Here is a 21616-nt window from a genome sequence, read left to right as displayed (position 1 = left end):
AGGGCATTTTAATTAAAATGCATGTTTTTATCTACTGTTGTTTGAACAATCTGAACATGTGTTTAAATTGTCGAACGTTAAAGGGACACTTCGAAATTGATAAGTTCCGATGGAATCTGTAGGGTAAAAATCTCGAAAATCATTTATTGCCGTAGGCTAATATAGATGCCATAGAACGTTAACTTGACACTATTGGCAGCCGTGGGCTAGTAGAGTAATTAAAAAGAGGTTCTGAAGTAATAGTGCCGAAGACTTTCTATTAATTTCAGTTAAAGGACAAATACATTCTGAGCGGTTACAGTTCCTACCTGCCGTAGGCTAGGTCACTTGTAGTAGTATTTGAGATGTTCCACGTTCCAAGGATGACTGAGGGTCTTGCCGTTGGAGTCTCTCAGTCGGTAGGTTCCCGATCGAAGGACACCGATGATCTCATAAGGTCCTTCCCACGAAGGTCCGAGGGTTCCTTCCGTGGCATCCTTGGTTGCTAGGGATACCTTGCGCATAACCCAGTCTCCGATTCGGAATGAGCGGTGCCTGACCCTAGAGTCGTAATACCGAGAGACACGCTGTTTGTAGGCTTCGTTCCGAAGGTTGGCATGTGCTCGGTGTTCTTCAAGTAAGTCGAGACTTAGAGAAATTGCTTCTTCGTTTGGCTTCGGTGCGAAGTTTTTCAATTTCTACAGGTACCACGGCCTCCGAAACGAAAGTCAGGAAAAAAGGGGTCTCTCCAGTGGACGTTCGGTAGGATGTCCGAATGGCCCATAGTGCTTCGGGAAGCTTCTCCAGCCAGGCTACCTTGGCTTTGTCCAGCCGCCGTTTCAGTAGTTTCTTCACGATTTTGTTTATTGCTTCGACCTGGCCGTTCGACTGGGGATGGGCTGGTGATGCGAAAAACAAGTTGATTTTTAGGCGGGTGCAAAATTGCCTGAAGAGTTCCGAATCGAATGTCTGCCGTTATCGGTAATGATTGCATATGGGATACCGAATCGGCAACAAATGTGAGTCCAGACGAAATCCTCCATCTTTGCTGCCGTTATGGTTGCCAGAGGTTCGGCTTCCACCCATTTGGTGAAGTAGTCGACGGCAACCACTGCATATTTTACCTGCCCCTTGCCTTGCGGCATTGGACCGATCAGGTCTAGTCCCCATTGTGCGAAAGGCCAAGGGCTTACAATCGGTGTCAGAGGTTCGGCAGGGATATGCGGAACGTTACCGAAGCGCTGGCATTTATCACATCTTTTCACAAGTGAATTAGCGTCCTGATGCATGGTCGGCCAAAAGTTTCCCTGCCGAAAGGCTTTGTAGGCGAGGGACCGGGACCCAGAATGGTCGCCACACACACCGTTATGGATCTCCCGAATGACGTAGTCCCCTTGTTCTGCCGTAAGGCACTTGAGATATGGAGTGGTGTAGCCACGTTTGTAAAGGACATTGTTGATGACGGTGTACCTTGCTGATCGGTATCTAAGCTTTCGGGTCTGGGACTTGTCTTCTGGAAGGGTGCCGTTGGTCAGGTACAAGTAGATAGGAGACATCCCTGTATCCTCATACCGTACGGTACACGTTTCGGAGGCTATCGTGCTCGGTTGGGCAAGAATCTCCACCGGCACCTTTCTTCCGACTTTGTCGTTGATTGCCGAAGCCAGACGCGCTAACGCATCGGCATGGCTGTTTTCGCTTCTGGGGATCTGCTTGATCTCGTAGGCTCAGAAGCTTTGGAGCAGCTGATGGGTAGTCGAAAGGTAGGCGTACATGAAGGCGTCTTTGGCTGCGAAGTCTACCGTTACCTGGTTTACAATGAGCTGGGAGTCGCTGTGAATTCTGATTTGTTTTGCATTCATGCTCTTGGCTAACCGAAGGCCGGCCAGGAGAGCCTCATATTCCGCTTTATTGTTGGAGGTTCGGAAGTCGAATCGGAGGGCGTACTCGATCTTGAGTCCGTCCGGTGTTGTCAGTACCAAGCCTGCTCCGCATCCTTGTTGGTTTGCCGAACCATCGACGTGCAGAATCCATACGGGAGTCGAGGTGTCAAAGCTTTCGGCGTCTAGCTCCTCCGGCAATCCGGTCGCGATCACCGTCTCAGGCGTCGGCTGTGCTGTTGTTGGGGTAAGTTTGGAGATGAAATCGGCAATAGCCTGGCCCTTTTCGGCGGGCCTCGAAACGAACTGTATGTCGAATTCTTCGAGTTCGATCGCCCACTTGATCAATCGGCCAGAAATTTTTGGTTTTTGGAGCACTTGCCGGAGCGGTTGGTTAGTCAAGACCTTGATTTCGTGCGCTTGAAAGTATGGCCGGAGTCTTCGGGCTGAGACCACAAGGGCTAGGGCAAGCTGTTCTAATGGGGGAGATCGAAGTTCTGCGTTCTGGAGTGCCTTACTGACATAGAAAATCGGTAACTCAACCTTCTCCAGTATTCGTATCAATACCGAACTCACAGCAGTGCTGGATACCGAAAGGTATAGGGAGAGAGTTTCCCCAGGCAGTGGTTTTGACAACAGAGGGGCTTTGCTCATGTAGTTCGTTAAGTCTTGAAATGCTTTATCACATTCGGCAGTCCATATGATATTCTGTTTGCCCCCTTTCAAGGCTTTAAAGAACGGTACACAATTGTCGGTGGCCTTTGATATGAAGCGGGTCAAGGCGGCCGCGCGTCCGGTAAGGCTTTGAATGTCCTTCGTCGTCTTCGGCCTCTCCATGTTAATGATTGCCTTTATTTTTTCGGGATTCTCTTCGATCCCCCTTTGACTAATCATGAATCCCAGGAATTTTCCGGAAGATACACCGAAGGCGCATTTCATCGGGTTCAGTCTCATCCGGTAGTCTTTCAGTATGCCGAACATGATTGATAAATTGTGCAGGTGTTCTTCGGCAGTTCTGCTTTTTACCAACATGTCGTCAACGTAAACCTCCATGATGTTGCCGATGTATCCGGCGAAGATTTTGTTGACAAGCCTTTGATATGTTGCCCCCGCGTTCTTCAGACCGAACGGCATGACATTATAACAGTACAACCCTTTGTCCGTTATGAATGCGGTGTGTTCGCTATCGGGAGGGTGCATGAATATCTGATTGTAGCCGGAATAGGCGTCCATGAAGCTGAGCAGTTCTTGGCCGGCAGTAGCGTCCACAAGCTGGTCTATCCGTGGCAACGGAAAGCTGTCCTTCGGGCAGGCCTTGTTGAGATCGGTATAGTCTTGGCACATTCGCCACCCACCTGTAGCCTTTCGCACTATTACGAAATTTGCCAGCCATACCGGGTACGTAGCCTCCCTGATGAAGCCGATGGTTTGAAGTTTGTCAACCTCTGTACGCATGGCTTCGTATCGTTCGGCATCGTATGAACGGCGCTTCTACCTTACGGGCTTATAAGCGGAGGAAATGCTGAGTTTATGGCTAATGACCTCTGGGGCGATACCGGGCATATCTTCGTAGGACCACGCGAACACTTCCGAATGGTGACGCACGAAATTTATGAATTGCATTCGGAGGGCAGGTGCGAGTCTGGTGCCGATTCTAACCTGACGACCGGGCAGTTCCTCGCTCAAGGTTACCGTCTCCAGTTCCTCAGCGGGTTGTGTGTGAGGTGTCGGGGACTCATCTCTTAGGTCGTCAACTGGTCCCGTACCGTTCGGTACCCCCTGTACAGACATGGTCTCGTCGGAGAGTTTGAAAGAGGCTGACTTGAGGGCCGTGGCGTAGCAAGTTCACGCGCTTAGCTGATTTTCTCGGACAGCTCCCGTGCCGTTGGGGGTCGGGAACTTCATCAATAGCATGTGGGGGGAAAGATGCGCCTTAACCCTGGTGAGTGCCGTTCGCCCAACTATGACGTTGTATGCTGTCGGGCAATCAACGATTAGGAACTGATCGTATGCCGTTGTTTTTCTTGGTGCGGTTCCGAAGGTAATTGGCAGTTTTACACTGCCGATCGGTTGGACTAGGTCCCCATAGAAACTTAACAAAGGTGTCAACTGCCGGTTGACCTGGTTGTCGTTTATTCCCATTTCTCGGAAAGCTTCGGCAAAAATCACGCTTACGGAACTCCCGGTATCGATCAGTACTCGCCCTACATCGTAGTCGGCAATTTCTACTCGGATGATCATCGGGTCGTCGTGGGGGTAGAGGACTCCCTCTTCCTCCTCTTCACAAAATGTGATTGGTTCCCAATGAACTTTCGGTATCTCACGGTGCCGATTCACCTCTATGCCGAATACCTGAGGAAATTGTGAGGCGCGCACGTACTGCTTCATTGAACGGTTGCTCATTCCCGCGATGGTGGGGCCACCGCTGATAGTGCTTATCATGTTTATCTGTCGAGTTGGGTTCGGCACCAGGGCCGGTGGCCGCCGGGCGATATACTGATCTAGCTTCCCCTCTCTGATCAACCGTTCGACAATCTTTCTTAGGCTTATACAGTTTTCCTTATTATGGCTGTTATGTTGATGGTATCGGCAAAATTTACCGGTTTTCCGGTTGTCTTGCCGATTGGGTCTTCGCAGATTCGATTTTGGTATTATTTCTTGTTCGTTCATGAGAACGGCCTCATAGGTGGTGTTCAATAGGGTAAAGACTTCGTTGTCGTGGTCACGATTCTGCAGGGGCGCTCGGTTGTCATTGTGACCATACCTCCTTTTTCCCTTCTTCGGGAGGTCTCTTCGATCGGCACGGTTGTCTTTCCTCTTATGACCTGCCGAATATGAGTCGACCCTCTCGTAGGATGGCGCCTTTGCCGGATAAGCACTTGGTTCTGAATCTTCTCGGCGTGCCGAAACACTGGGTTTCGAGTTGAAGTATTCGGCTTTGGCGTGGACGGCTGCCTGCTTCATCAGTTCGTCGTACTTGCGCCAGTTGCTGCTGTGTACTAGGTATCGAAAATGAGAGGACCGAAGGCTACTCTTGAAGGCGCCGTAGGCTGCCCTATTGTCTGTTTCCGGACACCTTGAGTATTCGTGACTGAAGCGCGCCACGTATTCTCTCAACGGTTCGTCCTCCCGTTGCCGAATCGTGTACAGATCATCGGCAGAGTAAAGACGGTCCGTTTGGATCATGAAGTGATTGAGGAAAATTTGCTTCAGTTCGTCGAAGGAATCTACCGTTTCTGGCTCCAACCGGTAGAACCAGTTCAGGGCTGCCTCGATAAGGGAAGACGGGAATAGCAGGCACTGCCCTTCATCGCTCAGGCCCTTGCATCCAATGGCGGACTGAAATGAGTGAAGGTGCGTTAAGGGGTCTTCTGTTCCCGTATAAAACGGTATACGCAGTTGCTGCACCTCCCTATCCTGCCGAGAACGCCGGATGCGCCTGGTGAATGGTCCGGGCCGAAGCTTCCCCCATTCTGGTTCTTGGGAGTGAGCTTTGTCGTTTTCCATTTTCTGGACTTTCTGAAAAAGGAGTCGGACAACAGGGTCTCGGCTTGAGATTTCCTCGGAACCATAATCTTCCGAGCGCCTTCGTGGGCTTAATGAATTAACCTCCGAGTACCGAGAAGGCGTTGCCGAACGGTAGGTGGAAACTTGAGTTTTGGAAGGGATGTATTCGGATTCTGACTCCTCTGCAGAGTCTAAACCCCTGACCCTCCGAATAGGTGACTTGCTTCCTAGGACGTTCATCCGTGAGTCCCTTAGTCGAGCGTTAATCCTGATCGGAGACCTCCGTCTCTCTACCTCCCGATCGTTAAGCCGATGTCGGCAATCGGAGTAGACCTTCTCTGGGACGTGTGGTTGATCCCTGGGTGTCGGAACTACCAACTGTTTGGAAGGTGCGGGCGTTGCCCTCGCCACCTTTTCGTGCTTCTTCTTCCTACGGGGGGTCTGCAAGCTCTGGGAAGAGTGAGTTGTCTGGATGTTCTGCGTGTGCTGCTGGTGGAGCAGCTGCTGGGTTTCGTCCACTTTGGACGAAAGAAGGTGGTTGTGATCCTGAAGCCTCGCCATGTCCTTCCGCAGGGACGCGATTTAGACTACCAGCTCGGCTTCGGCGGTTGTTTGGGTTGAGGGGGTGTTTCCGAAGGGAGTGCATGGGGTTAGCGCTGGGCTAGCTCCGATTTGCCTTCCGAACGGTACCCCTTCTTCCGATAGGAACGTAGGTACTGAGGTGGTCCCCATGTGTTTTGGGGATAGTGGGTTGATGGTTTTTTCTCGTTTCCCACAGACGGCGCCAAACTGTTGATACGAAAAAGTGGTTCGAAACGTGGTTCGCCAACTTAGTGATATTATGCCTTCGGTAGGTATCTGCCCTCAGAAGGGTAAGTACCTGCAAAAAGGATACGTTCGGTAAGACCTTGGGGTACGGTGTGGTACCGGCCAAAGGCTCTCCGATGCCTTAGTAAGTACGGTTTTAGTAATATTAGTTGACAGATCAAGCAGTAGCGTACCGTTGGTTTCTCTCTTTTCCTTTTGGGGATAGGAGTCTTCTTATATAGGCCTTGGGAGGTGTGCACACTGCTCATATTTCCGATGTGGGACTGTGGACGCGGATTGTGAGCATGACACGTGTCTGGTAGTAAAAGGGTCAAAATGGACAGCTTCGGTAGGCAACATGCCGAAGGGTGTCTGTGATAAATATCGATCCTGTCCACGTGTTCGGTGGTCATAGGCCGTTTATTTCTGGTATAAACAGCCCGTATCCTCAATGTTAGTTGGGTTACAAACTTCCACTACTTGGGTTTCACCAACGTCGAAGGTAGTCGGATCAACATCGTCATAGAACACAAGATCAACACCAGTTAGACAGTTGGAAAATGATTGGTTGCCCACATTCTCAAAGTTACTTGGGTTTTCACCAATGTCAAAGGTAGTCGGATCAACATCGTCATAGAACACAAGATCAGCACCAGTTAGACAATCGATTAATGATTGGTTGCCCACATTCTGCAAGTTACTTGGGTTGCAAGCTTTCTCTTCTTGGGTTTCACCAAGTAGTTGTTCAACGATGAAGATAGTATTATCCTCAAAGAATGTTGGATAACTCGGATCAACATCATATGAGCCCACAAGATCAATACCAGTTAGACTGCCATAAAAGCCTTGTTGTACATGTGCTGATGATTCTGTTGATCCCATTTGATGATCTTTTTTCATATTTTTGGTTGTGCTCCTCGTCTTTTGTACTTGATCTTGTAAAGGACGCTTTAAGTTTGTATCCTTGATTTCGGCCCTATCGTTCTTCCTCATCAGTCAAATGACAAAATCAAAATCGTAACTACAATTAGTGTAGTCATTCTTTGGACCATCAAAAAGACTATATTCATCTTGTAGCCACCCTTTGTGGTCCTCGGAGCCTTGATTCTTGTAGCAAAAATTTCCCTTTCAGCGAATGAGGTTAGTGTTAGGGTTTCCATTCAACCAATTTGGAGGATTCTATTTCACTCCAAGTACCGCCTTGGCCAACCCTATGATCCATGTGCTTTGGGGTTAACCTCTTGAGCTGAAAGATGAAATACAAGTCTTGATCAACAAGTTGAGGCCCTCCGTACTCTTTCCAAATCTCGGGCAACTCTAACTTAAGCATGGAAGACTTTGTGGTATGGTGGCATTGACGGCTTTCTCTCTACCAAAAACTTGTAGAGAAAGAAACCTAGAAGCTCTTGATCAGTGGGGTGAAAATGGAACCTAACGGCACATTCTCATGTGCCATTTGCTTACTGCTAATTAACTAACAAAAGAGGACAGGGTTTCTAAGTTTCTCTCTGTGTTATTGCTTAAGTTTTGGTGCGGACAAAAAGCAAATGTTCTCACTGGTATTTATAAGTAGTGAGTAGTAATAAGGGTTTCTCGTGTTTTTGTTTGTTTCTTTATTTGAAAGAAAATTGGAAAGTCAGTTTTTTGAAAGAAATTTTGAGATCCAACGGCTGTGGTAAGCAATTAGTGTTTGTGAACTTTTAACTTTGAGATCCAACGGCTTACTGTACGAGAGTTAATATGGGAGAGAGAGATAGTGTCTGAATAGTTAGTGATGCTGCTTCAATTTTTTTTGTTGCATCATTTTTATTTAATGTTGTTGTTGTACTTGTATGCATTTTAAGTGAAATAATATTGTGTTTGTAGAATTTTTATTTTATTTTTATATATTTAAAAATGTTCAAAAAAATAAATCACAAAGCTACGAGTAAAAATTAACTCAAACAAAAAAAAAAAAAACCACAACAAAAAGTTAGAGTTAAATCATTCTTAAGCAATTTAATAAAGTTGCAAACTCAAATTTTGAGTGAGAAAAGTTGGGGAAAAAACATTTTCATGAGGTAGGATTTGAGATCATCTTTAAGTTAAATGCTTAGGATTCATAGTGTTTGCCAATAAATTAATTGAATCGGCTCCCATCTTTCATAATCTCTGTTTCATCATCATTACATTTATCTAATGTCATAATTATCTGATGTTTTTTCATTATTATTTCAAAACTCCTTCCTTGATGTCAAAGTTAATTATGATTTTTTTCTTAACAAGTTGAAGAACATGAGCAACTAATCTTGTTAGCATACATGGATTAGACCACTTAAATAAGGCAATGTGACCCTCCCTTTCACCAGAGTTAGATCCTCCCTTTCGTACTTTAGAGTAGTTTAGATTTGAAGGAAATTCACCAAATCTATAATCATGTCTATGTTACAACTCTTATAAAATTAGTTGAATCTTGATGTACTAATAGTAAAGAAAAAGAGAATTGTTATTAACACTGCATAATGATAACATCTCCCATAAATTTAAATAAATAAATAAAGTTGACTAGTAATAATACATATAAGGAAACATATTCATAGAAATCCTTCTGTGGTGATATTTTTGTGCAATTATAATATTGGGACTTTTCTTTCTCTGTTTTTTTTTTTTCATTGCAGAATTTTTGGATCATTAGGTTGGTTTGTTCTAGACAGTTGAACTTGAGATTAAATAGAATTTTTTTTCAAAAAAAGGAAATATTCCCATTCTCTCATGCTCTCATCTCTGTAGTAACAATCCAAAAAGAGAGAGGGAAAGATCATTTGCTCATATCTTTTTGTCCTGGTTTGGTTGAGGAACACATCCCAGTACTACAAAAAGAGAGAACCACACGGGAATTTAAATACACCAACACATTGGACCCCTGTAAGATCCAAGCCCCATGTTGCAAACTTCAAAAAATCATAAAGGTTTGCAGCCTGCAACAAAGATCGCAATTTCTTTACTTGAAAAGCAAAAACCCAAGGGCCGTGTTGTGCTAGAGTATAGAAGAAAAAAAGGGTGAATGGAAGTGAGAATGGGAGTGGAAATGGGATTGAGAGGGAAGATGAGAGGAGAGGATGAGAAGGAGGAGTAACAAAATTGAAAACAAAAACAAAAAACAGAAATCTACTTCAAATTGTTTTCACTTTCAAGATTTTGTTTTCACTTTTGTTACTCCTACCTCTCATCCTCTCTCTCAATCTCATCCTCACTTCCATTCTCACTCTCATTTTCCTCTTTGCTCTAGCACAAAAAATGAAAAATGAAACTAAAAACTAAAATTGAAATGGTTATCAAACGGGCCCTAAACTAATTAACCATAGATCTTAGTAAGTGATGCTCATGTAAACCACACACTGCATAATAGTTCTCAATAAAATGAAATAATCTAAGAATGAGATAAAAATGATTGCAGAGATCATAACCAGGGCTTTAACTACTTCATGTCTTGTTGATTCTGTGCCCCAGTTACGTTGTGGCATCGTTTGGTGTTGAGAATTTTGAAAGTTGTTTGAATACCAGTTCTTCTATAATCCTCAATCAATCCAGAAATATTACAATCAAGGCCGCAACCAAAGCATGGTCGACAGATCCGGGAAATATAGTCAATCGAAACTTTCCCCTCTTTGGAAAAAGCTGGTTCAATTTGTACATCAGACTAGTCTGCAACAAGACATAACAAAAGAAATAAGACTATATCACATAACCAAGAAACAACACCTTACACAAATTTCTAAGAACAAAACGATTCATTAAAGAAATATCTAAATATCTGTGTTATTGGGCTGCTAGATTCACCACTTTGCAAGTTCAAAAGCCGTAATATCTAGTAACTTTGAATGTGCATGCTTAAACAAGACATTTCATGAACATGTTACCACAACACTTCTATGATAACCGAGTACCAAAGAGCTTGCTTAAATCTTTATACACGGGATCTGAGAACTTGTTCATTCATATCACCATGGTGAGTAATTTGTTAACTTCAACCTGATTACAATAACTAAGCAAAGGGCTCCATTTAGGTTCAAGAAAGATGCTGATCCAAGGATACTACATTGATCCCATAATTTCAATTTCCCCAAATAATAGACCAGAGCAATGGTATATTAACTGGGTTTCAAAAGCCATCTACAAAGACAATAGTTGTGCTGATGAACTTTCATGCAACAGTCTTCAAAGACCCATTGTTGGTTAGAATCCTAAAAAGGTGTACCAAGTTTGAAGTACAAATTCCCTTCACCCAATAATCATATGCAAGAGCAACTCATACAACTCTCACTTGAATGAACTAGCAGCCATTTCAAATGTGTATCCCTCTCTCATAAAGCAATCATACCTGAGCAACTATGTCATTGCCTATGTAGATTGTGCAAGATCTTTGGTAAGGGAAGCCTTTCACTTTGAAATCACAGGTTGAATCTGCTGAATTCTCACCAACAAGAAAAATCTCCAACTCAGTTCTGGTAAGTTTACTTTTCGTCCTCTTCACTCTGAACACCAAGTCCTTCTCCCCAGCATCACCACCCTTATATCCTTGCCAACATCCCTTCTACAACTCCCCAAAAAGAAAAAATTAGTACCCAAAAGGAAAAAGCAAAAGAACAAGAAAAGTTTTAAGGAAAACATTATCGGGAAACAAACAGAGGCCAGAGGGGAGACTCACATCGTTACGGCACAAAGCAAACCGAGGATTTCCGGCGGCGTCAAGCAACACACGCTTATTAGATGAAGACGTCAGAGATTGACGAGTGACCTTGTAAACGGGGTTACCAGAAGAATCAACGAAACCCAATTCACCACTTGGCAAGCCAGGATGTTTCTTGGACACAAAAAGATCGACCGGGATTTGTGAATTCGTGCAGGGAACAGGAACTGATGTTTCCATGAAGTCAGTCATGTTGTTGTGACCAATTTACAGAAGCAAGGAATTCATTTGAATGCCAGAGCATGATAAACCAAAACTTTGAGAGCAAAAGAGAGATAATTTGGTGTTGAGACAATTGGGTTTTAGAATTTGGCGTGGAAACAAATGGGTTTTGTTCTGAGAGGTAGAAAAAATCAGAACCTGGTTCTTCAGCCGGCTTTATTTGAACTTTTTCAAAGACAAAAGAAACGCTGGTAACTTGGAACTGAATTTTCCAGCTCAACTTGGTCCCAATTGGAAGATGAGAGCTTAGATGTTTAAAAGGTATAGCCGCCCGGCTATACTACTAAACATTCATACATACCGTACAGCCGTGCGGCTATACTATTTATAGATATTTTTAAACATTCGTACAGTATAGCCGCCCGGCTATACTCTTTAAATAGATATTTTTAAACAGTCGAATATATTTAAATAGTATAGCCGCCCGGCTATACTCTTTAAATAGATATTTTAAAAAATTCGAATATATTGAAATAGTATAGCCACCCAGCTATACTCTTTAAATATATATTTTTAAACATTCGTATATAGTAAAGAGTATAGCCAACATTCGAATATATTTAAATAGTATACTCTTTAAATAGATATTTTTAAAAATTCGAATATATTGAAATAGTATAGCCGCCCGATTAAACTCTTTAAATATATATTTTTAAACATTCGTATATATTTAAAGAGTTTAGCCGCGCGGCTATACGCTTTAAATAGATATTTTTAAACACTCAAATATATTTCAATACTATAGCCGCGAGGCAATATGCTTTAAATATATATATATATTTTTAAATATTCATATATATATATATTCGTATACTATATCCTTTTTAAATATTCGTATATTTAAAAAGCATAGTCGGGCGGCTATATTGTTTGAAAATTCAAAAGTGTATCATTTTTAGGAATTTTTCCGTTGTGCTACACTATGTAAATCACCTACTTCAGCAAGCCACCCAATTACAAAAGCTTTCAAATCCTAGAAGAAAATTAGAAAGAGAAAGGAAACCCAAGAAAACTATACACCATGTTAAAAGGAATAAATACCACCACCCTCATCTTAATCTGCTATAAACACAACTTCTTCAATCCTATCACCATCACTAACATCATTAATAATAATAGAGGAAAAGAATATACAAGCAATACCTAAAATAAGTTTGCTATTCAATTTACTGCTAAACTGGTATGACATCATTCTTTGATGCATCATCACATCTCAAAACAATACCCTCAAGGCTAGCTGGAAAGATACATTTGGCCCACTGACATCCTGTCGTGATCGGCTAAGGGGCAGGAACGATCATCATCACATTGTCATTTCTCTGGACAACTCCCATTACGCTGACTGTGCTTCCTTCGTCGTCATTATCATCTTTGTTGTTCTTGACTGACCCGAGCAGACTTGGAGGATGCTGCTGAGTTGTTTTTGTTTTATTGTAGTTACTGTTGTTGGTGGTGCTGGTGATGGCTAATGGTGTGGATGAGGAAGATGGGTCTTAGGACCCAGGAAAAGAAGAACATGGAGAATTGGGAATTAGGGCTGGGAATCAGTGAGAGAGAGGAAATGCAAAATTGAAGTTTCATCTTAGATAGAGAAGAGAAGAAGAAGAAGCGAAGAAGAAAGAAAATTTTTGAGAGAGAGAGAGCAGAGACCAATTTCACACGACAAAAGATTGGGATTCTTAGAGCCAACAAAGGTTAGACCTTTTGTGTTCCTACACGTGCCTCTTGTTGCATAAATAAACCCGAGCCTGGTACCAATATTTGGGTTTTTGAAGTTTCCCAACCTAAGGGGACCTTGTCTTGCCATTGCTTGGTTTGTAACTTGTAAAGTTCGAAACTTTGACAACAAAACAAACCATTATGGATGCATTCTATTTTCAAATTTGACCTCTCTCACCAATAATCTTCAAATGGTTCACAATGATCATAGAAAGGGGGAGACACGCATGTGAGAGTCAACCTCTAATTTGACCTCTCTCACCAATGATTTTCACAAGAGCATAGTCCATCTTTGAAATGATGAAATCGGTTTGAGTCCCTTGCAACAATCTCCCTCCCTTCAATCTTTGAAATTAGACCAGTTACCACATGACAGTCTACACACACTCTCAGATTCTTAACTATAACAATACGGGTACCGGGAGGTGTGCTGATTAGGCCAAGACCAATTGCCAGTTTCTCACTGTGACCAAGAACTATCTCCTCCTTTGTTTGTTCATCCACATTCTGCATGACCATGCTTGTGTCTGGCACATACCCATTAGCTTTCAACTTTTTAAATAGATGTTGTAAATAGTTGTAGATCTCTTTGCTTAGGGGATGGGATCTGTCTCCGGATTGAAAGCTGTGAACTGTTTTGTTAATCTCAATCCAGGTACATGCCTTCTCTTTTCTTATTCCTCTATCTAGCATCAATCTTCTCACTTTTGCCACACCTTGTAAGTCCCCAACAAGCCCATAGAAGTTGGATAGTAACATATAGGCCCCTGCTTCTTCAGGTGCTGATTCAAGTAATTTCTTCCCAACACTCCTTGCTAGCTCCAAATTCTTGTGGGAGCAGCATGAGCTTAAAAATGCTGTGAGAAGCCTTGTGTCCGGCTTTACAGGCATCCTCTCTATGAACTTATAGGCCTCACTGAAACACTTCGATCGTACTAGGAGATCCACCATGCATGTATAATGCTCCATCATGGGTTTGATTGAGTACTTATGTACCATGGTGTTGAAAACCCTCCATCCTTCTTGTACTAATCCAGCATGACTACAGGCATACAAGGCACCCAAGAATGTGATTTTGTTTGGTGCAACACCTTCCACTTCCATTGTGTCAAATGCCTCCAAAGCTTCTAAGCCCCGGCCTTGTTTTCCATAACCCGTGATCAAAGCAGTCCATGAAATTACATTTTTTAAAGGCATGTTTTTGAAACATAAGCAGGCATCTTCCATGCACCCACATTTAGCATACATGTCAATAATAGCATTTCCAACTGGTAAATACCCCAACTCAAATCCATAATTAATCACCAAACCATGACATTGTTTACCATTACTCAATGCTGCAAGATCGGAGCAGATTGAAAGAACACTAACCATGGTCATAACATCAACTTCAGCTCCCTCCAATCTCATTTTCTCAAAGAAAACCAATCCTGTTCTTCCTTCAGAGTTATGACCGAGACCCGAAATCAACGAATTCCAAGACCCGGCGTCTCTTCTTGACATGTTACTAAACAATTCAATTGCTTCCAGTGTTAAGTGAGACCAACACAACCCAGAAATCATGCTGTTGGTGGCAATGACATCTCTTTGAGGCATTTCATCAAATACAAGCCGAGCTTCTGTGATATTGTTGCATTTAGAGTACATGTCAAGAAGGGACGTCATTAGAATCATGTCTCTATTGAACCCATGTTTGATCGCCATGCAATGAAATTGCTTGCCTTCTTTAATGGCAGCAACTCTTCCACAAGCTCGCACAATTGCTGAGAGAAGAAACTCTGTGATTTTGAACCTATTTTTCAGGACTTGATGAAACAAAACTATTGCTTGACGACTTTGCCCCTGGTGTATAAGATTAGTGATTGTCTTGGCATTTGATAAAGTTCTATACATCATTTTACTCAAGGTTATTTTGGGAATTGAGTGGAATAGATTAGAGTCAAGCCATGGCAACCTTCATTTGATATTTTGAATGGATTCTTCATTCTGGCTCTAAACATGATAATTTTACTTATGTAACCCACCTATCAAAATCCATAATATCCATTTTACCCTTTTTATTATTTACTTGACTTTTTTTATTTTATTATCAAATCATTATTTACTGAAATGAAAACTTATTTATTTTTCTCCTCTTATGATTAAATATTCAAATAAATCCAAAATTGTCCTCATTTAAGATCAAGAAGCTAGTCAAATTATATATGCTCTATTTATTCAGATTACATGCTAATTCCAAATGTACAATACAAGGGGTTCTAACAACCTTCTACATAGTTTGTGAAAATGTCAAAGTACTCTCATTGAAGAAAAATGAAAAGAATTGCATTTGCCATCTGGTAGCGTTTTTAACAGATTATTTAAAGGGCCTTACGGTGAGGGTAAGGTGGGCCATTTTAACTTCTTGGGGCCGATGTGAGATTTGACCATACTTTTAGGGGCACTAGTGTAACGACCAATGGGGGTGTTAGTTGGATTGGCCCAGATCTTTGGTGTGCTCCCAAGTGGCCCTAGGTTCCAGCCCCCATGGTATCCGTGTGTGTGAGTTTTCCCCTCCCTTCTTAGCTTTGGCTATAAAAAAATTCTAGATTATAAATAATGCAAATTCTTGTTCTTAAAAAAAATCAATTATCGTCCATGAAGCATCATTCTGCTTCCTGGAGACTCAATTCCACTATATTCATGCATTGAGCTTAGCCTGAATAAATTCATGAACATCTTGAAAATGTCCTTTATAATTCTTTGTAGATTCTCTGCTTCTTTTTTTGGTCAGAAATTTCTTCGTAGATTTACTTTCACATATAAGATGGCAGAATTGCTATGAAAACTGATAATATGCAAAAAGCTACATATTTTGGTAATAATTTATAAAACTTATTTACCAAACGTATGAATGAGAATAATTAATTACTCAAGCCTTTCATTCGTTTAGGACCAACTAGGAAAATCCTTTTCAAAAAGGACCAAAAAGAAAGAAAGAAAGAAACCATAAAATCATCTTGTCTTCTTTCTTGATCAGTTCCATGCCTGCTATAACTAGGTTTCTTCTTCTCCTTCCTTGATGTGTTCCCTGTTAAAGTAGAACTCAACTAAGAAAAATGTACGTAAAAAAAAAAAAAAAAAAAAAATCATGGAAATTCGATTTTTGATATATAAAAATTTTCCATATAATGGAATTGAAAAAAAAAAAGATAAGCAAATTGTATATATGAGAAAAACAATAGAAATCATATATATTACCTCAAGTCCACATGAGTATAGAGCTCAATCAAGAAAGTATATAATTGCAACAACAGTTTTGGGAAGAACGAGCTAAGCTTTTCTTCCATTTCATTTTGTGTCTGCAATAATTCCAATATAATATTAGTAGTAAGAATAATAAACTTCTATAATTAATAAAAAAATAAGAAAAATTAAAGAGATAATTTGTATAAATATATACCAGATATTCTTGATTGAACAAATGATCATTAACGTCGAGACAGGCATTGCTTGAGAATTCAAGTGCACCCCACACATTGTCCTCATATTCTCTTTCATTCAAGACACCATGAAAACCCTGCAAGCCACCCACAGCTCCTTTGATATCAACTTTCTCATTCCATCGGATGGTGAACAAGTCTTTGATGTTTTTGTTTTCAGCACATTGAACATACTGGAGATGCTTTAGACCATCAATGTAATAGTGAAACCTCTCCATCGGAGACCGGAGAAGGGGATGGTAAATTATTTGTTCGAATCGGTACCACTCCCTTTCGCAACGGATCATGTTAAAAAAATGCGATAGCTCTACTGTTCTTCTATGATTTTTCCCCAGTATTGCTTCCATTAAAAGTACAAATTCTTGCCTATAACTTCTCAAAACAGTTTCAGGATTTGCAGCAATTGGGATATTGGCTTCATAGTTTTCATCGAGTTGTATATTGTCAACATCCAAAGGGCCACGCATTATACCTTTCAACTCCAATCGGACAATGGACTTAACAATAGACCTTCAAAAATAAAATTAAAATATGAATAAAGAACTCTTTATAATAAAAAAAATTGTATTGTAGTTTGAAAAAACAAGTGTAGACTAAAAATATTACCGAATTATTTTTTGATACACATCTTGAACACGATTATTCTGCCATGGATCTGTCTTCCCCAACATCTGACTTAAGGTGCAAGGAGCAAATTCGCTTGGTGCCATGTTTTCTTTGTAAAAACCTGATCACAGTAATGTCACAAAATAATAGTTCAATATTTATTGAACAAGAAGAGACCAATTATAAATAATAAAACCTAAAAGGACACAGAAAAACATATTTCAATCTCAAATAACATCTAAGTTTTAGTATTATATTTTTTTGGTATAAAAGTTTCAAATAATTCAAACTAGGGTTCTTTTTTTTTGAAGTAAGGGATAGTCTAAACTACAAGGGGAGGGGGGATTCTCACACGCACACCACGGCGCCGTTGGGGTTCAACCTGCGACCACTAGTATGCAAGTCAATGCCTTTTTCCACTAGGCTACATCCAATTGGCTTCGAACTAGGGTTTTAAGCCGACAAGTTCAACATCAAAATATATTGGAAGAAAAATTGATTTATAAAAGAATGAGAAGCGCAAGTTCTCGAAAGCACTAATAATTTTCTGGATAAACCAAAGAATTTGTTAGAACGTACAGAAAAGAGGAAGACCTTAAGACTGCAAGGCAAGGAGCCCAAGTCAAACAAACAACAACGTCACAGAAAGAGACCAATTCAATCACACAAAATACAAGAGGCTAGAACGAAAATTCACAAGCACCAAAAATATTTTGTCCAAAAACCCCCCAAAAAAACATCAAGAAAGAACTACCAAGAAGAGTTTAAGAGGCAAAAGGGCAAGAGAGGAAACTTACCAGTGAGAAATTCCATACCTTTTGATCAGAGAAGAATTGAAGTGGAGAGGAAAGAGATCTTAGGGATAATTGAAACAAGAGGTAAAAAGTGTTGAGTGATATATATAGGATGGAAATTGAATACACAAGACGACTTTCCCTATGCTTGTCGAACAAGGATTCCTAGTTTTGCTCTCCTCATCACACAAAGAAAGTGTTGCTAAAATAAATAGAAGGGATTTGCTTCTTTTTGTTTTTATTCTTTTTATTTTTGGAATTGTTTTCATTAAGACGCCTTGTTCGCCAAGAAGTAAAATATTAAATGGGTAAGGCATTAGGATTAGCCCAAAAAAGTCATGGAGGATAAGAACTTACCAGTTTTTAAATAGGTAAGTTTTTATCCTTGAAGGAGGGGTGAAGTAATGAAATAAGATTAGGAAGTAAAATTTTCTCATGTTATATTCTCGACCGGCCCCTAAAACAAGCACATAAATCCGTCACTTCCTCAATGGACAAAACAATTGAAAATTTTGCAATATAATGACATAAAAAAAATTATTTCTACTGCCCTGCTATTGGATCCATCCAGGATGTTAAAAGCATAAGTATGTACAAGAAGTTCATATTCACATATCTAAGCAACCACTAATTCATCGTTGACTTTTACAACAATTACTTGTTCAGGAGCAAAAACTACAAAGATGAAAGCAGATACAGAAAAGCCAAAGTTCACCTATAAGACCATCTCCGATCTTCACCATCATCACTCTGATCAACATCATAATCAAAGTCATCACCATCATCATTCCCATCATACATATCATCTTCTAAAAAGTCATTGTCTTCTAAACCCTTCGGTTCTGAAGATTTTTCACTGGAACTCTCATTTTCTTCTGATTCATTATCGGAGGTGTCACTCTCTGATTCCTCTTCAGATATCTCTTCCGGATAATCATTGAGCGGGTTGTTTTCAGCTGAAAACCACCAAAATTGGTCAGAACTTGAATATAGAGAACTTTTAAAAATAGCATATATGAAAGATTATTTATGATCACCATTAGAATCATCAGTATCATATTCTGATTCATCAGGCCCGTCATATAAATCCTCGTCATCAACTTGTACCCTGAATCAAAGTTATTAGTTAGTTTCAGCAAGAAATAAGGTTGAAACTTAACAATGTAGTACAAAGATACCTACAAGGGAAATGACTTTGAAGAATTTTCAGTATCTATATCCATTTCCTCCTTCACAGCATACAAGTCATATACATACCCATCTTCGGATGCTACACAACACATAAGAGGAACCCATCAAACAGTAGTTAAGAATATAGTGAAAAAGCTGAAATTGATATATACATCTCCACAAGAAGCAACCGCAAGTGCAGACCCAGGACAATGTGCTATTAAGAATCCTATTCTTCTACCTTTGCTCCAACTAATATCAAATATTAAGTGGATGATAGCACCCAAGGCCACAAATAATTCATTTACGTGTAAAAAACAACCTTGTTTGGAGCTGTTAGCAGATAAATCTGATTCAATCTCCGAAGCAGCACTTGGAATGAACTCTCTCAGTAGAGGCAAGTAACTATTTAACATCCTCTGGTCCTCCAAAGATATCTCACTGCATTAAAAACATAGGGAGTATTATTTTCAACTAGTCTCTTGGAAATACAAAAGGACAAGAGCTCATGAGTAGAGAACTTACTCCTCCTGTTGCAACTCATTAGATCTTTCCTCGACATCAACACGAACAACATCATAGAAATGACACATTTCATGTAATTTCTCATGTGATGTTTCTTTGTTTCCCTTTCTCCTCCTCCATATTTGTTCAAAACGTGCATTTTTCGCGACAACCTAACCGAAAGAACTTGAAATAAGACAGCACCCAAGAAGAAATTACAGAATAACTTTCACCGAATACATATTATTTCTTCTTTCTTATTCTCAATGTGTAAGGTTAGTAGTGGTACAACTGCCTCAGAATACAAATCTTAACTCTGAAAAATGAATCAGAAAGTTGGGCAATCTGACATATAGAAATATATCTAACTAGATGCATGTAACTTAAAGGGTAGGAAGATTTGAATTTATCCTAAATAATGGTTTAGAAATAGACAAAGCTTAGAATACTCCATGATTGTTAGAACACGAATTAATAAAAAAATTCATGGGAACTAGCATAGAATTTAGAGTTTCATGATCCCAATTTGAAACACATTATTAGCAACTCACTGCCTGACAATGATTATTATCACAAGCAAAATATTGAACTAAGAACATATGGACAATAAGCAAAACAAAAAGAACACAGAGCATGAAAAAGTTTAATGCAACATTATCCTCTAAGAGATGAAAGAACAAATCATACTATTGGAAGCACATGAACAAGAGATAACAAATACTTTACTTGGTGGATTAATTTATACAGAAAACATATACTATGCCACGTACCTCCTGTTTCTGTCTAGCTTTAGACAAAATCTGATCTTGTTTCTGCTGTTACAATGGTAATGAAAGTATAAGTTCATGTCATCTTAGGCTCGTAAATAGAAGCAAAGTTGTAATAAAGTGCATAAGACCAGGAGGAGAAGGAGACGTGGAGCTTACATTCTCCTTTTTAAAAGTATGTCTGCGTTCTTCATTCCTTGTTTTATGATCGCACACATCATCGGAATTTAGGTCCTAAAAGAAACAATGAGACATTTCCCTAACTTCTTAGTAGTAGCGACATGAGAATCAAAGACAGCATCTTACATGGTACTCCTGAACACATGCTTGTGTGAAACAGTATACAAAACAAGAATAGTTATAGAACAAAATCAACAGGGGACTGCCATACTCACCACAAAGGATTTCACAACATCAACAGTGGTGTGAAAGCTGCTTACTGTCTCTACATGCTGCACGAAAACCTTCTTGGTCTTCAATTCCTCTGCTGCATTAAAAATATAAGAAATCAGCACTGAATATTCCTGGGGTTCTAAAACTTTCCATCTACTTACGTAATCTCCAAAACTACAAATTCCTTCACTAGTTGAATGGAAACAACCATAAGTGGGAAAACAAGAAGAAGAAAAAAAAGCAACAATGTAGATTGCTAATAAATGGAACCTTTGACATCACCAGCTAATCAGATTCTGCAGACCGAATCATAATCCATTAGCAATATAGTCTACTTATAATATCAAATTATCCAACTACTCATAATTCTTTGTTCACCACAACTAAAATTATTATTAATATTAAAGAGAAAAAAACAAAAAATGCTGTGTTTGTACACAAACATATGCATAAAAGACAATGCTAGAGAAATAAGAGCAACATTTTTTACCCTTTGCAGCTGAATCAGACATTGAAAGGTTCTCGAAATCCAGTAACGGACGCTTCTGCGGCCTCTCATTGATTTCCAGCCCTACATTAAAAAAAAGTTCCAAAAATTATTCAGCAATTTCAGTTTTTTAGAAATTCAAGCAAATTTATTTTCTATTTCCCTACAGTTTCTCGGCAACCAAAATGGAAAGAAGAAAACTGGACACAAAGCGCTACTCACAGAAAGCGTCAAGTGGAGACTGTAATGCTTTGCGTTTAACCCTAACGATCACCGGCTTGTCTTCCGGAGACTTAGCCAAAGCTGAAGAGCTTTCGCCGACCACGGCCATATTGAGCGGCAATTTGAATTAGGGTTTTGAGTGGAGCCAAGCAATTGACGACGAGCAGCGTACTGTGGATTCTGTAGTGGCTTTCGCCGGGTGATGGATTCTGCAGTTAAGGATTGAACTGAAAATGGAAGGCACGGGCCGGGCTGTTAATGGGTCGGGTTGATGTAGGGATAGGCCCACTAAAATGGCCTTGGGCTAAGCAAAGACAATATGGGTTGGGCTAGTTCAAGCTTTCTCAT

The 21616-nt window shown here is 40.4% G+C and overlaps 5 protein-coding genes across 8 annotated transcripts; all 5 read right to left on the bottom strand.

Annotated features, from left to right (window-relative positions):
* Positions 1–3704: 3704 nt before the first annotated feature.
* On the bottom strand, positions 3705–5927 carry LOC117629717. Its single transcript, XM_034362293.1, has 2 exons — positions 5091–5927; positions 3705–4985 (listed from the first exon to the last, which is right to left on the bottom strand). The coding sequence occupies exons 1-2, from the start codon at positions 5925–5927 to the stop codon at positions 3705–3707; spliced, it is 2118 nt and encodes a 705-aa protein (XP_034218184.1).
* Positions 5928–8960: 3033 nt separating this feature from the next.
* Positions 8961–11345, bottom strand: LOC117631798 (protein LURP-one-related 7). Its single transcript, XM_034365101.1, has 3 exons — positions 10861–11345; positions 10534–10746; positions 8961–9857 (listed from the first exon to the last, which is right to left on the bottom strand). The coding sequence occupies exons 1-3, from the start codon at positions 11092–11094 to the stop codon at positions 9735–9737; spliced, it is 570 nt and encodes a 189-aa protein (XP_034220992.1). The 5' UTR covers positions 11095–11345; the 3' UTR covers positions 8961–9734.
* Positions 11346–12177: 832 nt separating this feature from the next.
* On the bottom strand, positions 12178–14739 carry LOC117629716 (pentatricopeptide repeat-containing protein ELI1, chloroplastic-like). The gene has a single exon (XM_034362292.1). The coding sequence runs from the start codon at positions 14737–14739 to the stop codon at positions 13102–13104; it is 1638 nt and encodes a 545-aa protein (XP_034218183.1). The 3' UTR covers positions 12178–13101.
* Positions 14740–15772: 1033 nt separating this feature from the next.
* LOC117632807 lies at positions 15773–16945 on the bottom strand. Its single transcript, XM_034366389.1, has 4 exons — positions 16932–16945; positions 16286–16835; positions 16084–16184; positions 15773–15913 (listed from the first exon to the last, which is right to left on the bottom strand). Exons 2-4 carry the CDS (start codon positions 16790–16792, stop codon positions 15880–15882), a joined length of 642 nt encoding a protein of 213 aa, XP_034222280.1. The 5' UTR covers positions 16793–16835; positions 16932–16945; the 3' UTR covers positions 15773–15879.
* A 1308-nt stretch (positions 16946–18253) lies between these two features.
* On the bottom strand, positions 18254–21616 carry LOC117631360 (RNA-directed DNA methylation 4). 4 transcript variants are annotated; one of them, XM_034364468.1, is made up of 10 exons: positions 21269–21616; positions 21050–21130; positions 20562–20653; positions 20326–20400; positions 20170–20214; positions 19421–19572; positions 19218–19336; positions 18908–18995; positions 18763–18833; positions 18254–18681 (listed from the first exon to the last, which is right to left on the bottom strand). In XM_034364468.1, the coding sequence occupies exons 1-10, from the start codon at positions 21375–21377 to the stop codon at positions 18437–18439; spliced, it is 1077 nt and encodes a 358-aa protein (XP_034220359.1). In that variant the 5' UTR covers positions 21378–21616; the 3' UTR covers positions 18254–18436. The 4 variants fall into 4 exon arrangements, with proteins under 4 accessions (XP_034220359.1, XP_034220361.1, XP_034220360.1 ...); XM_034364470.1 differs by having other exon boundaries at positions 20170–20211; positions 21269–21475; XM_034364469.1 differs by having other exon boundaries at positions 20562–20650; positions 21269–21475.

The sequence above is a fragment of the Prunus dulcis genome, chromosome 6, assembly GCF_902201215.1.
Source record: "Prunus dulcis chromosome 6, ALMONDv2, whole genome shotgun sequence".
NCBI lineage: Eukaryota > Viridiplantae > Streptophyta > Magnoliopsida > Rosales > Rosaceae > Prunus > Prunus dulcis.
Note: the sequence above shows the minus strand (reverse complement) of the source record. Positions and strands in the feature narration are given on the sequence as shown.

Coding starts and splice junctions, on each gene's coding strand:
- LOC117631798 (XM_034365101.1), bottom strand. CDS start 11,094: ATGACTGACTTCATGGAAACATCAGTTCCTGTTCCCTGCACGAATTCA. Junction 10,747..10,860: donor TTGCTTTGTGCCGTAACGAT/GTGAGTCTCCCC, acceptor GGGGAGTTGTAG/AAGGGATGTTGGCAAGGATA. Junction 9,858..10,533: donor GCAATGACATAGTTGCTCAG/GTATGATTGCTT, acceptor GTCTTGTTGCAG/ACTAGTCTGATGTACAAATT.
- LOC117632807 (XM_034366389.1), bottom strand. CDS start 16,792: ATGCGTGGCCCTTTGGATGTTGACAATATACAACTCGATGAAAACTAT. Junction 16,185..16,285: donor TGTTCAATCAAGAATATCTG/GTATATATTTAT, acceptor GAATTATTGCAG/ACACAAAATGAAATGGAAGA. Junction 15,914..16,083: donor TATACTCATGTGGACTTGAG/GTAATATATATG, acceptor CTACTTTAACAG/GGAACACATCAAGGAAGGAG.
- LOC117629717 (XM_034362293.1), bottom strand. CDS start 5,927: ATGGCGAGGCTTCAGGATCACAACCACCTTCTTTCGTCCAAAGTGGAC. Junction 4,986..5,090: donor ACCGGTTGGAGCCAGAAACG/GTAGATTCCTTC, acceptor CGGCAACGGGAG/GACGAACCGTTGAGAGAATA.
- LOC117629716 (XM_034362292.1), bottom strand. CDS start 14,739: ATGATGTATAGAACTTTATCAAATGCCAAGACAATCACTAATCTTATA.
- LOC117631360 (XM_034364468.1), bottom strand. CDS start 21,377: ATGGCCGTGGTCGGCGAAAGCTCTTCAGCTTTGGCTAAGTCTCCGGAA. Junction 20,654..21,049: donor GTCTGATTCAGCTGCAAAGG/GTAAAAAATGTT, acceptor TTTTTAATGCAG/CAGAGGAATTGAAGACCAAG. Junction 19,573..20,169: donor AAGCTAGACAGAAACAGGAG/GTACGTGGCATA, acceptor TCTTTCGGTTAG/GTTGTCGCGAAAAATGCACG.